General features: G+C 39.3%; 1 protein-coding gene across 1 annotated transcript in view; it reads right to left on the minus strand.

Annotated features, from left to right (window-relative positions):
• Positions 1-14,977, minus strand: part of LOC110674134 (dynein heavy chain 10, axonemal) — a 363,130-nt gene that overhangs the window by 56,284 nt on the left and 291,869 nt on the right. Inside the window, exons 50-53 of the mRNA XM_021837893.1 lie at positions 1,748-1,858; positions 557-1,360; positions 411-503; positions 88-352 (exon numbers count right to left, since the gene is read on the minus strand). Coding sequence (XP_021693585.1) covers positions 88-352; positions 411-503; positions 557-1,360; positions 1,748-1,858 — 1,273 coding nt within the window. The remainder of the gene's footprint in view (positions 1-87; positions 353-410; positions 504-556; positions 1,361-1,747; positions 1,859-14,977) is intronic.

Below are 14,977 nucleotides of genomic sequence, written 5' to 3' on the forward strand. Positions count from 1 at the left end.
TTTCAGGATTCCCTACTGACGCTTCCACGAAAAACGTTTTAGGTTACGAGAGAAACTTGGATAGACAATTTGGTTGATCCCGCTTACACATATCCTTGAACTTCTTCCAGCTCAGATCCTTCGTCCGGTCGTACATGCCCTCCCGCTCGAACAGCAACTTGAGTAGCGCGATCGGTTGCTGCGTTCCATAGCTATCCACCTGGGGCATGTTCATATCGTCGATAAACGCCACCAACTTCTTGCCCACCGGTGGTCCGAAGATGTCCTTGGTGCGCTTGTCCACCGCAGCTTCGATGGTCTTTTGCACGTCCATCGAGGACGTTCGCGAGGAGAAGTTGATGTTCAGGATGATCTGCGGAAGTTATGTTGTTCGACATTATGGTTATTCTAATTTAAGGAGCAGAACTTACGTATGTATCCCGATTTAGCTGCCGCAGGAAGCTAGAAATCACAGCCGTTTTCGATGTTCCTGTATCACCTACCAGAAGTATTGGATGACGGATCTGCAAACGATCAAGTTAGTTTAGGATACTTCAAAACCAACAATTGAACTTACATCATTCATAGATTTCAAGATCCACTCCGTCTGAAGTGTGTCTACCGTCGGAACCAGGATCTCACTAAACGGTATCTCTCGATCATGGGCGTATTTTGGGACGACCCATTCCCAGGCAAGCCACAGCTTTTTTTCCATGTCGAAGAAGTATTCGTAAAGTGTTGGCTTCAGTGATGGCAATTGTCCGGCTTTAGCTGGAGCACTTGGACTGTCTTCATAGTTGATCATCTCCAGGTTACGTTTGACGAAAGAATCGAACCGTGGTCTAGATTCTTCGAGCAGTGCAGCGCCTAAAGATGCGTAGAGACACTGGATGAAGCCACACTCCATGGTGTCCTCGTCGTACGGACAAACGGCACTTGATTTAGGGAACATAGCATCGTAGAAGTAACAAAGCTGCGTCACCATGTTGAGGTTCGTCTGAGGAATCACCAACGTGAGCGGATTCTCCTGGTTGTTACCATCAACTCCCTCCAGAATGTAATCAATCGCTATAGAAACAATCTTGTCAAACATTTTCCCTAGCATTTCCCGTTCCTGCTCGTAGCGACCTCGTAGCCAACGGTCCCAGTAGCACTGGTAGCCGAGGTTTTTCGGATCCAGATAAACCATACCGGCACGGGAAACAGTCGCTGGAGAAGCGTACGCTAGATCACCGACTTCGAACAACAGGGCACAGTAGCTATTGAGACGGATACGCTCGCCGTTGGCCAAAGTGAGCAGCTTGTTGTCGTCCATTACGGAGTTCATGTTCTCAATCCAGAGGGCGTCGACATCTCCGTCGAAGCACACGTAGCGACGCTCCTGTTAATGGTTAATAAGAAATGTGAATGTAATGAAGGAGTTATCTGGAACTTTTCCTGTAATGGTCACTAAGCAGATGTGATCTTTTGCGTTTCCATGGGCGTGGCTTCTTTTGGACTCCTGTCTACTTTTAAACTATTTCGGAAAATAGTTCTTGATAAGATAAAGCTGTTATTAAATGCATACTGCAAATGTTCACTTGGTACATTTTCTCATTGACCAAACCAACGCCAGAACTTTTGCCTCCCACAAGCCGAAGCTCATCAGCGAATAGGCTTTTCATTTTCCCACAAAAATCCAATAACCGATATGCATCCCCCAATAATCGAAACGAGGAAAACCCCCACAAAAAAAGAGTACAAAATCCCTTCCATACAAAGTACTTACATCGCGTTCCGTGGGTCGATTCATCTCGCGAAATATGTTGGAGAAGAGCCCGTCAATCCAATCGCGGGTGTTCGGGTCCAGATAGCCGTACAGTTCAACCACCGAGCAGGCCTGAAGGATAAAGAAAAACACATGAGAGAGACAGAGATGGCAAAAAAAAAAGAGCAGTAACAAAAAATTAGCCCCCACAATCTGGAAAGTGCACCTTTCGTGGCCGGTCATCGTCTACTAGTGCCTCGTTCAATAGCCATGGATATGGCCGTCGGTCAATAGGATGAGTTCTTGTTGGAGTTTGATTGGCACTTTTCGGTTTGTCGTTATCGAAAAGCGTAGTGCTCTTCATGATACGCTGTTTTATTGTGGATAATTAAAATTCTTTTGGAAATTTAATTGCTTGCATTTAAATAAAATACATGCAAAAATTAGTTAGATGTGAAATAGTAAAAATTTCAAGGGACGCTTCAAATAACATGTAACGGAGTGACAAAAATTAAGAAAAAAATGAAGCAAGGTCAATGTAGGTACAGGTTAGGGTGTCCCATTTTTCCCCGACCATTGCAGATTTCACCTTCCTGTAAATTAACTGTTCGCTTATAAGAATCTGAGACGTAGGAAAATAGCTCTAAATCAGTCAATATAAGAGATGCAAAAAAACTTTTTTTGGTAAAGTTGCTTGAAATTGAATGGTCTACAACTTTGCTCGAGCATGTATAATATAATTTCTACATATAAGAAAGTTAGTTACACAATTTCTATGAAAATGTGGTCCACCCTAATTTTCAACAACACCAAACAAATGACCTTACTAATACAAACAACTTTGTAGAAGACCGTTTTTGTCTAATGTTTCAAACTTTGTAGAAGACCGTTTTTGTCTAAAGCTCAAAATGCATCTTTCCGCGTAAAACTGATTCCTGGACCATAGTGCACTAGAAGCATTAACGTGTCGGTGCCTTTTTCAAAGATAAAGAAGAAATTAACCGCGCAATACGATTATAACAGTATTTGTACAGTTTTTCTGGATATTTCACTCGAATGCGTTTCGCGAACATGACTCAGTTCGGGAGAAGGGTGATGCTTCGACATAATAGAGCGAGATGCTTCGGGTAAGCGAAAAAGAGCGCGTCAACTGCGACACATGCTCAAGTCTATGTAGATGAACTTAGAAACGAACGCGCCGATCGGCATCTAGAATCGTGCCGAAGGTCAGAAGCTGCGGCGATGATAAGGAATAATCAGTCTATTGGAAAATGTTGACCAGATTGGACGTGGTCTTTTTGGGCTTAAGATAACCCAATCCACGAGGTAATGCCAGCGGATAGTTGGAACAAAATTAATTAGCCGTTGCGACAGTTATGTCTTGGTGCTGCGCACTTCCAAAATATACGTAAACATGGACTAGTTCTGGCAATTGACCTACAGTATGGCCCATAAAAAAATGCGAAAATTGTATGTACTTGAATTAAGCATCCACAAGCGTTATTTTCAATGTTTTCGTGAGTGAATGTAATTTCTGATTACTGTAGTATATTCTGACATGACATCACTATCTACCTAGATTTTTTTTGGAATACTTCTTACTAATCTAAATAATGTACTAAAACAAAAAATAATGAAGGTTTTATTCATTAAAACTTACAAATACGTTTCACTTAATTGTTGAAAATATTAGATTTAGTGGTATCAGAGGATGGAGGAGTTCTTCGTGTTTTTCATGATCACAGTAAAATATTTACACAGGGTCATAGTTTTGAGAGCATTTGCGTCTTATATTTTTGGTGTGCCTTTAATTTTTGTAAAAGTTTAATGAAAAATAAATGCAGAGGTCTGTGAGATTTTTTTTTGTCAGAAGAAGTTTGTTCGTTTGGTTAGAGACAACTTATATCAATACTAGCTCATTTGTTGTGAGCGAAAAAGACCCGCCTATCACACTTATATGATGATTCCGCCAAGGCTTAAAGAGTATGATTCAAACGTTTATGGATGACTCGATTCATTCTAAGAAGCACTTTAGTTCCTCACTTTCATGTTATTTCAAAAGCTAGTTGAACCAAGGTTGAAATAACGTTGATTGATAGTTTAGTTTGGTTGTTTAATAGCTTCTCTATAATACTAGAAGATGACCTGTTTCTTTCCATTCAGATACTGTTGTTCCATATGTGACAAAAAGCTGAATGACAAGCTATTTCAATATTTAACAATACTTGTTTTGTCACTTTTTCAGCAATACTTACACGGCTCAGAATTGCAGTGAAGATAAATATAGATTTGCTTTTAAATGCATTGAACTCAACGTGTCATTTGTTACTCGTAATCGGAAAGCTCTTCAACATACAAGGATTAACCAACTTCCCAAAGGGGCGTTTAACAACAGTTTCTCATAGATGTTTTATTTAGCTCTCAGTTGCTTATTAATTGTCTTATGTAAAATGAAACTATTATTCAGGCGTTATTTGCCCAGAAATGGAGAATCTATTCAATAACACCGTTTTATTAACGTAATACGCCACATGTTTATTCAATGATCTTAACAATATTAACTAACGGCTATTCCACAGTAGTTACACTAGGGAAAGTGTACCAGTTATGGCCATAGTGGTTCTTTATTTGGCCATATGTGCAATTTCTATAATTTATACATTTTTAATCTGTTTAAATGTTTTAACATCAAGACATATCCTTTATCTTACTGCTAAAAGACACAAAAACTTTTAAAATGTGGAGAGGTTCAAATTATCGCGTACGGCGAATTAGGGAACCACTATGTCCATAACTGGTACACCTACCCTATAAGTAGATTCTACAATGCGTATTCAACATTTAATCCACCCATTATCCATCAAACATCCAGAAATGCTTATTCAGCGTTTGTCTAACAGGGTTGTATAACGAATAATTACTAAATTGTTGAAGAAAAGTTGTAGAAGTCATTATTACCTATGATCGCCGTCATCCAAGTTAATAGCCTATGTACAGTTTCAATTCAACCGTATTTTTGTATAAGCGATTATTCGTCTATCATGAAACTGTAATAAAGCTGATAGCTTTGATAAGTTGCGTTTGAGACCTTTTTACACACAATGTTCAACAATGGTGTTGCAAAATACTTGGACGATGTTTAAACAACATATTTACAATAAGATGTTCGATTATCTTTTTGTATCTTTAAGTACTGCTTAAAACCTGCTGATGTATGTCACGTTGGTTGGAGCAGTGGAGATACATGCACCTGTAAATCGGAAGGTCCTAGGTTTGAGATCCGGCATCACAATAATTAATTTAATTAATAGAAATATAATAATAATGTGTCAAATTATAGGTACATCGATTTGAGTGTGTAAAATAGTGTACAAATAAGTACGAATATTTTTTGCAATTTAAATCATAAAAAAAATGTTGAAGAAACATCGAAGAAACCTCTTTTGGTGCGCTTATACAATCAATTCTATAAATAAATATGATATCCATTTCAGTCGAACAAAGCACCAAAACAGACTGTGTCCAGCATATTTTTCCGTTGAGCTAATGCTGAACAAAGCCTACTATTTTCTATACTCGTAATCATAAGTAATAATGGCATCAACAACTTTTCATCAACAGTTTAGAAATAACATGTCATGCAATCCTATTTAATAAACACTGAACAAGCATTTTTGTATGTTCTATGGAAAACTGGCGGTTTAAATGTGCAATAAAGGTTGTAGTTACTACTTATAATGTCAATATTGTTGAACGGCCAAGGTAAGACCATTGAATAAACATGTATTATATTACGCTATTGAAATGGTTATTGTTGAACAGATTCTCCATTGATGGGCGAATAAGGCTTTAATAAAAGTTTTATTTTAACTTAGTCAATTATAAGGCAACTAAAAGTTTAATAAAATAGCTCTGAGGAACTTTTCTTAAAGAAAAAAATGTTTCTTGGGTGGTTCCCCGGCTCAGGTGTCGAATATATTGGCGGATATAATGCAAACCAAGTCCAACAATAGATCAGATCGTATGAAAATTTGTGTCGTGAATTCAGAGTTAAATATTTAGTCTGCAGAACAACCTTGAAATCGCAGACGAGTTTCTCTCAAGCCTGCCGCTGGAAGAATCGATATAACAAATCATCACTGAATTTATGAATTCTCTAACATACTCTTCCACTCTTTCTTACATTAAATCATACGTTTTTTATTATCTCACATACAAAAAACTTTGATTTCCATCCCAATCTATAAAATCGTATTGCTTTACTTCTTCACATGTAGCTCCGTTTGGCTTATGTTACGAGTGTTTTGGAAAGCCCAAGCAAGACGCTTCGTTTTCGGGACGCCGGGAGTTTGGTTTTCGGTTCGCGTGTTTTGCTGGGCAGTTTTTTGGAAAGCCCAAGCAAGACGCTTCGTTTTCGGGACGCCGGGAGTTTGGTTTTCGGTTCGTGCGGTTTGCTGGGCAGTGTTTTGGAAAGCCCAAGCAAGACGCTTCGTTTTTGGGACGCCGGGAGTTCGGTTTTCGGTTCGTGGGTTTTGCTGGGCAGTGTTTTGGAAAGCCCAAGCAAGACGCTTCGTTTTCGGGACGCCGAGAGTTTGGTTTTCGGTTCGCGTGTTGTGGTGGGCAGTGTTTTGGAAAGCCCAAGCAAGACGCTTTGTTTTCGGGACGCCGGGAGTTTGGTTTTCGGTTCGCGTGTTTTGGAAAGCCCAAGCAAGACGGTTCGTTTTCGAGGCGCCGAGAAGTTTTGCTGTTCGCGCTGTGTGAGTGCGAAAAGATATTCGTGTTCAGTCGAGGATGGATTACCAACTGGTGAGCTCGTTTCATGCTTATGATGACACATTTTTTCATGTAAACGTTACTTTTTTGTAATATTCAATCAAATTTTGTATGGTTCGTCACTACAAGTGTCGGCATTATGCCTGTTTTATACAATTCTACATAGAATTTTTTTGACATTACTTAAACTATTTTTTGAATTGTTCGACATTATGAATGTCGACGTTTATTTTAAAACTTCTACCAAAGACTTTTCTTCTTGAAGCATAAATGTTCAGTAATACTTTTATGTAATTTTCAAACAAACTATGTATGGTTCTTCACTACAAGTGTCGGCATTATTCCTGTTTCATATAATTTAAAATATACGCATATATTTTTCTCTTTTCGCCATTAATAAAAACTTCTTTTGAATGGTTCGACATTACAGATGTTGACGTTTATTTCAAATCTTCTACTCAAAACTTTTTGTGACAAAACTAAAAACTAGCTTTAAGTATAAACCGTATTTTTCCTCCTTATCCATGGATCGCATCACCGACCAAAGGTGACTCCCAGATCTTTTCCTTCTCCACTAATAAACACCCTTCCCGTGGTGATTGTGGAGATGCAGAGGTATTCTCGGTCTCTAGAAGCAACAATCATTACACCCTAACATTTCTTCCCTATCCCAACTGACTGTAAGGACTTGGCCGGCGCCGTTATTGATCAATAATATTAGATCTGCTAAAATTGCACTCCGAGAGTAAGCGGAAACTCCCATCCTTTATTCATTTGGATCGCAGTGCAATTATTACCAGTTCCGATCAATCACGGAGTAGCAATCTTTGACATGTACAGTCAGTCTATGCTATGCTGTAGCTCCGTTTGGCTTATGTTACTTGAGCTTTCATTCTATGCCTAGCAAGAAGCTTTCCAGGTTCTAGGAAGAAGCTTTCCAGCTTCTAGGAAGAAGCTTTCCAGCTTCAAGGAAGAAGCTTTCCGGCTTCTAGGAAGAAGCTTTCCAGCTTCTAGGAAGAAGCTTTCCAGCTTCTAGGAAGAAGCTTTCCAGCTTCTAGGAAGAAGCTTTCCAGCTTCTAGGAAGAAGCTTTCCAGCTTCTAGGAAGAAGCTTTCCAGCTTCTAGGAAGAAGCTTTCCAGCTTCTAGGAAGAAGCTTTCCAGCTTCTAGGAAGAAGCTTTCCAGCTTCTAGGAAGAAGCTTTCCAGCTTCTAGGAAGAAGCTTTCCAGCTTCTAGGAAGAAGCTTTCCAGCTTCTAGGAAGAAGCTTTTCAGCTTCTAGGAAGAAGCTTTCCAGCTTCTAGGAAGAAGCTTTCCAGCTTCTAGGAAGAAGCTTTCCAGCTTCTAGGAAGAAGCTTTCCAGCTTCTAGGAAGAAGCTTTCCAGCTTCTAGGAAGAAGCTTTCCAGCTTCTAGGAAGAAGCTTTCCAGCTTCTAGGAAGAAGCTTTCCAGCTTCTAGGAAGAAGCTTTCCAGCTTCTAGGAAAAGCTTTCCAGCTTTTAGGAAGAAGCTTTCCAGCTTCTAGGAAGAAGCTTTCCAGCTTCTAGGAAGAAGTTTTCCAGCTTCAAGGAAGAAGCTTTCCAGCTTCTAGGAAGAAGCTTTCCAGCTTCTAGGAAGAAGCTTTCCAGCTTCTAGGAAGAAGCTTTCCAGCTTCTAGGAAGAAGCTTTCCAGCTTCTAGGAAGAAGCTTTCCAGCTTCTAGGAAGAAGCTTTCCAGCTTCTAGGAAGAAGCTTTCCAGCTTCTAGGAAGAAGCTTTCCAGCTTCTAGGAAGAAGCTTTCCAGCTTCTAGGAAGAAGCTTTCCAGCTTCTAGGAAGAAGCTTTCCAGCTTCTAGGAAGAAGCTTTCCAGCTTCTAGGAAGAAGCTTTCCAGCTTCTAGGAAGAAGCTTTCCAGCTTCTGGGAAGAAGCTTTCCAGCTTCTGGGAAGAAGCTTTCCAGCTTCTGGGAAGAAGCTTTCCAGCTTCTGGGAAGAAGCTTTCCAGCTTCTGGGAAGAAGCTTTCCAGCTTCTGGGAAGAAGCTTTCCAGCTTCTGGGAAGAAGCTTTCCAGCTTCTGGGAAGAAGCTTTCCAGCTTCTAGGAAGAAGCTTTCCAGCTTCTGGGAAGAAGCTTTCCAGCTTCTGGGAAGAAGCTTTCCAGCTTCTAGGAAGAAGCTTTCCAGCTTCTAGGAAGAAGCTTTCCAGCTTCTGGGAAGAAGCTTTCCAGCTTCTGGGAAGAAGTTTTCCAGCTTCTAGGAAGAAGCTTTCCAGCTTCTAGGAAGAAGCTTTCCAGCTTCTAGGAAGAAGCTTTCCAGCTTCTAGGAAGAAGCTTTCCAGCTTCTACGATGAAGCTTTCCAGCTTCTACGAAGAAGCTTTCCAGCTTCTACGAAGAAGCTTTGCAGCTTCTACGAAGAAGCATTCGAGCTGCAAGGAAGAAGCTCAGAAATCCCCTTCCAGAAAAGTTTATTGTTTTTATTAACTCAATTTGTTGATTTAGAGCCGTAGTGAGTCCCATATAGCAAGATCCAGGGGTCGTAGGTTAAAATCCTGGTGATCGAGTTGGATTTTTTTCAACTTCCAAGGTAATAGAGTATTATAGTACTTGCGAAATATAGATAAGAAAATTGTCAATTTTTCCATGAAAGCTCTTAGTTTGAACACTAAAAAAGTAGCTTGCTCTGTCTTCGTTGGGGCTTAACGCTGCAACCAAGAAAAGAATATGTTGCCAAAAAATGCAAATTAAAGGAGTTATAGGTCAAGGGTCAAGGTCAAGCGTTGGGGCCCAGATAGCCGTAGCGGTAAACGCTCAGCTATTCAGCATAACCATGCTGAGGGTCGTGGGTTCGAATCCCGCCGGTCGAGGATCTTATCGGGTTGGAAATTTTCTCGACTTCCCAGGGCATAGAGTATCTTCGTGCCTGCCACACGATATACACATGCAAAAATGGTCATTTGGCAAAGAAAGCTCTCAGTTAATAACTGTGGAAGTGCTCATAAAAACACTAATCTGAGAAGCAGGCTTTGTCCCAGTTGGAACGTAACGCCAGAATGAAGAAGATAGGTCAAGGCTCAATTGAAACGTGAATCCACAAAAAGTATAAGTACTTTGAACCTCTCTTTAACCAACCATCATTAAACCAGAAAGGCCCGCCCAGTTAAAACGGAGATTCCATTCGACTGTTCCTGTTTTTCAAAGCCAATTTCAATTTGAAGTCAAATAAATGGAACCACCTCGCGCATCGGGGGCGAAAAAGGCTGGTGAGAAAACTAATATTGCGATAGATCCGGGTCGGTCTTGGTCCTCTTCTCCGATCCCTTTATTGGTTTCGTTGGAGATGGATATTTGCAATCTAGGTATCCGGTCGGTACCGTAACCAGATTTTTTTTTGCTCTCGTCTGGGAATCGAGAGGAAACACGAAATCAATGCCGGCTGTTTGCTGTTTGATGACTGTTCCCTGGCAAAATCGGATTTTTTTTTGCTATCATGGCGTTTGATTAAGCTTATGACTGAGTTCTAAGTGGTAAGCAAATTTTGGGTTTGCTAGTAAGCTCAATAAATTGAACCTGTAAACCCGGGGAAATTCATCATATCTTTTTATTTGTAGCAAACGCCATGGAGGCAGCCTAGCCACGCTATACCCAAGGAGAGTTATTATGCAACTTTTGTGTGCCTCAGACTTTCTTTGACCGGAATTTCCTCTTGATCGAATGCTAGTGAAAACCGCAAAATAGTCTACTTTGAATATGATGAATATTTGTATGTTGAAATGTTTTGTTCAATAACGTTCACATGTTTTAGATTTAAATATATATGAGCAGCTTTAAAAATTCTCAAAAGATGATTTCTCGAAAACTTCGAGGTGAAATATTTTGCAATTTTTAGAAGCTTGTTTCTTATGATCAAAGGCAACTTTTTGCGAGAGAAAATCTGAGGTACATAAAAGTTTCATAATAACCCTCTTAGGACATAGCGTGATAGCGGTTATCTCTGCAAGCGTTTATTATTAACGATTGGTGTTTGTTTCCACCTACATTTCCACCAACCCCCACCTGTTAGGATATCTATTCCAAAACGAAAATTGAAAAGTAGTTCGCCGCCAGCAGCGTTGTTTGCAGTGAATTAAATTCGCCGATTTGGGCCCCAAATTGAAACATTCGGCGACAACGGTCGGCCGCTTGGACGCATTGGCTGGCACCTCAACAGAGCAGAGGCAGCAAGCAACAGCACCGCCGTCGTCGTCAGTGAACCGTGAAAGCTGTCAATTTAAATGAAATTTGCGCTTGGGAACGTTTGCAAGTGTGAAATTATTTTCCAACTACTGCTTTGCATCCAGTAGGGCTTTGCAGCCTAATTAACAAACACTTAAAAAGGGGGATGCTCTGTGTTTTATCAAAATTGACAATAAAACATTGAAAGTATAAATTAAAAATAACACAAAAAAGACTCTAATCAATAAACCTATTTCATTGAAAATTCGAAAAACTTCAGTGAAAACTAAATGCTGTTTTATACGATTATAAGTGTTAGTTTTGGAATTTATTATAGTGCTTATTTTCAGTTTTTTGATGGAAACTATTTTATTCTTATATGGATTCTTATATTGAGTTCGAAATTTTATTGTTGTTTTCTGCGTTTTTGCAGCAAAAAACCAATTCCTTAACGCTATTTTAGAATTTTTAAATACAAATTTACACTCAATTGTTGCTTGTTTCAAAATATTTTATTGGTTGTTTTTGGTTAAACTATTAATGGTTATCCGTTTCCCAGGGCATGATAACATTTTTTCCAGTGCTCTGCTAGTCCGTTGTCCCAAAACGGTTAAACCACATTGGCCAGTGCGCGCCATACCGTACTGTGGACCCGGAGGCCTCATGGCCTATGTCCGTTTGTACGGTTTAGCGAGGTGGGGAAAGGTGGTCCTGATGTTTGTTAGTTGGTCAGGCACCCATCCGGTCACCAGGCTAGGACGACTTCCAAATCGACGACGAGTCCGCACAGCACACACTTTCGCACTTGGTTAATTCTCACGCGTCAGCCGATCACACCACTGCTGGTCGGTTCGAACGGTTATGAACCAGTGGTTGCCCATCGTGTTGTTATGAGTTTCACAAAAAAAACAAACAGTTTAGTTTGGAACAACGAATTTTGTTGTTGTCTCCCAACACTAGTTCTTTATTGGAAAATTTTTGTTTTCAGGTGAAGATGAATCGAAGCCAATCCTCGAATTTTCAAGAGCTTAAATCTAGAGAACCAGACAACCTTTAGCACTGAAAATTTTATCGATTGGTCACTCGATGGTGGTGACCAATTGATCAAATTTTAAGTGTGAACAGGTATTTAGTTCTTTTGATTTGTGCTCTAAAAATATAAGGTTTAGCTTCGATGCATCTTCACCTTCAAGTCCTTCATTGAGATTGAACATACAAACACGCAACTATCAAAGGCTCTGACACACAAAAAACTCCGAGACGAGACTCGCGAAGACGGTCTTCTTTCTCTGTAATTGCTGAGTTTTTTCTTATTCCACTCTTTGTTTTCATTAATCATGCACAAGCCGTTCAAACTCTCACATGAACATCTCAGCAAAAAATATTGCATAAGCATAAATAGCCTTTTGAGGGAAATTTCATGCCAGCAAACGTAGCTGACATTATAAATAACAAGCCTTGTGTTTAGATTTATCAGCACTGAGGATTTTAATAACAGTTTATTTTGAATACAATACTTTTCACTTTTTCAGCCATAAAAACGACGGGCTGCATTTGACGTTTCGTGACAGCGTTATCTGGGCTGCATATGAAGTTGATATTTTTCCTCTTCGCGAGTCTCTCTCAGAAAAAAAAAACTTAGTTTTTTATTGTTATTCCAAACCATTATTTTGGATGTTTTGCACAACTATCGGTTCATAAATTTTTGTTTTCAAATAGAGAATACAAATCTAGTTCGCTTCTCTGTGCATTGCGGTCATTTAGGGCACGGTAAAGGAGCTGTAACTTTGTAGTGAAAAGAGATAGAAATCTGAAATTTTTTGTCTTTCCCTAACATTTTTCTAGGAGACCTCTAGGAGCGACGCTACAAAAAATGTAACAAATTTTGCATTAACTCCTCTACCGGCAGCTTCATTTTGTACCAGAAGAAAAACAATTGCGATAACTTTTTTGTTTCTTGGTATATTTGCTCCATTTTTTCACAAGTTCTCAAAAAAATATTCTTATTTAAGAATCTGTGCCATCATTGATCATTGGTCATCTGGATTCAGAGATATACCCAAATTCCTTGGGGGACCGACGTGTAACCATAACCCACGTATATATCTCAGGCTACAGAATTTTTATCGTATTCGAATATTCACCCTTTGGAACAATACATTAATGAGAGTATGCTGTGAAAAAATGGAGCAATTTGGTGCAGCCGTCTTTAAGTAGTAAGCATTTTTGTTGCTGGTATCACGCTGGCCAAATAAAAATTTATTTATTTATTCATTTTATTTTTTCGATAAATTGGCGTAAAACAAAATGGCCGTCTAAGCCATTTATATGGAAAATGTCGGTCCCCCAAGGAGCCTTGAAATATCTTTAGAACCAGATCACCAATCATCAATATCGACACGGATTCTTAAACTAGAATTACAATTTTTGACATAAATCACAACGTTGGGACCAGTTTCAATAAGGCTTCAGTGAATCCTCTACAAAAACTTCCAAAGATTCCATCAAAAATTTCGCTTGAAATATCTCCGGAGACTCTTCCAGAGATTTCTCCAGGGATCTTACCAAAAATTCTTCCAAAATAATCACTACCATAATCCTTACAGTGATTTCCCCATGGCTTCCCCTAGCGGTTTTGTCAGAGATTCCATCAGGAATTTTGCCAGGAGTTCCTTCTGAGATTTCTCCAAGGATTATTCCAGGAGTTTTCGCAGGAATATTTCTATAGCGATATCGCCAGGAGTTTTTGTCGAAATGCCTCCAATGATTCCACCATAGATTGCTCCAGTTAACTCTTTACTGATATTTCTCCATGGACTCCCCGTCAAACTTTTCCAGGAAAGATTGCAGAGATTACTTCAAGGGTTCCTTCAGAGATTTTTCAAGCGATTTCATCTGATATTCCTCCAAAAATCCTTCCAGAAACACCTCTAGGAAAATGTCTATAAGGATTTCTCCAAGTTACACTTCGACAATTTCTTAAAGAATTACTTCAGATATTTTTCAAGTGATTGCTCAAGAAATTCTTTAAGAAGTCCTGTAGAGATTCCTCTAAGAATAATTCTCCAGTGATCGCTCCAGGAATTCTCCAGAAGATTCCACCGAAAATTCATCTAGGGATTCGACAAGAAATAACTTCATTAATCTCTATTGAGATTCGTCAAGAGATTCTTTCAGGAAAATCATTACATGAATTATTATAATTTTTTTTCAGGTAATCTTTTATGTATTCCTTTTGAAATTTCTCCAGAAATTCGTTCTGGGCCTCCAAAAATCCTCCGGGAATTTCTGTAAGAACTGCTCTATAAATTCCCATGAACTCTTACAGGGATTCAACAAAAAAAAAAAAAATAGGAAAATAAATTCTTTACTGAAAAACTTTTTTTTTAAATCCATAGATAAGTTTCTGGAGGAATTCCTGGAGCAATCCCTAGATGAACCTTTTGGAATAATTTAAAGTAATCTCTAGAGAAATCCCCGGTGAAATTCCTGAAAAAATCCTAGAGAATTTTTTGCAGGAGCCTGTGGAGGTATTTCCGAGGAAATTTTTGGAGAAATTCCAGAAGAAATATCTGGAACATAAAATATGGTTTTCGGCTACGCAGTCTTCATTTTTTCAATGGCTTTTTTTATAATAAAGACTGCGCAGACGAAAAGTACATTTCATTAAAATATGGAGTTGATTCTCTACCAGTTCATCCCTGGAACAATTTCTAGATGAAATCTTTAAATAGTTTCCGGAGAAATCCTTGGAGGAATTCTGGAAGAAATAGCTGGAGAAACCTGAGCAGGAATCCCAATAGAGATTTCCCTAGATTAATCCCTGGAGGAGTCTCTGAAGAAACTCTTGTAAGAAGAATTATGTAAGTTAACTACTAAAGGACTCCTGAAGGAATATCTGAAAGAATCCCAGAAACAATCACTGTAGAGATTTTTCTAGTTGAATTCCTAGAGAAATCCCCGTAAATTTTTTTCTGAAGAAATCCATGCAATTAATCTGGTTTGAAAATAGACCCATCGGGGAAACAATAGCCGTGTTGAGAACGTCTGCCACCGGAGATTGGTCAACGCAAACTTTCGGGTCAAAAGGATTGTCGTCACCCTCCCGGTACCTAATATCTGGTCCGAACGTACGTGATCATGTCGTGGGGCTGCTACTGCTGCTGCTGAGGAAGGCATTTGCGTGCATAATTTATTCAAAACTCTTTTCATTTCGTTTATCGCAACATGTTTTGTGGCATCTCTTTTGCGATGCATGTATGCAGGCAAACATCGTTCGGCTACCGAGAGACCGGTGTGC

Source organism: Aedes aegypti, chromosome 1, assembly GCF_002204515.2.
Source record: "Aedes aegypti strain LVP_AGWG chromosome 1, AaegL5.0 Primary Assembly, whole genome shotgun sequence".
NCBI lineage: Eukaryota > Metazoa > Arthropoda > Insecta > Diptera > Culicidae > Aedes > Aedes aegypti.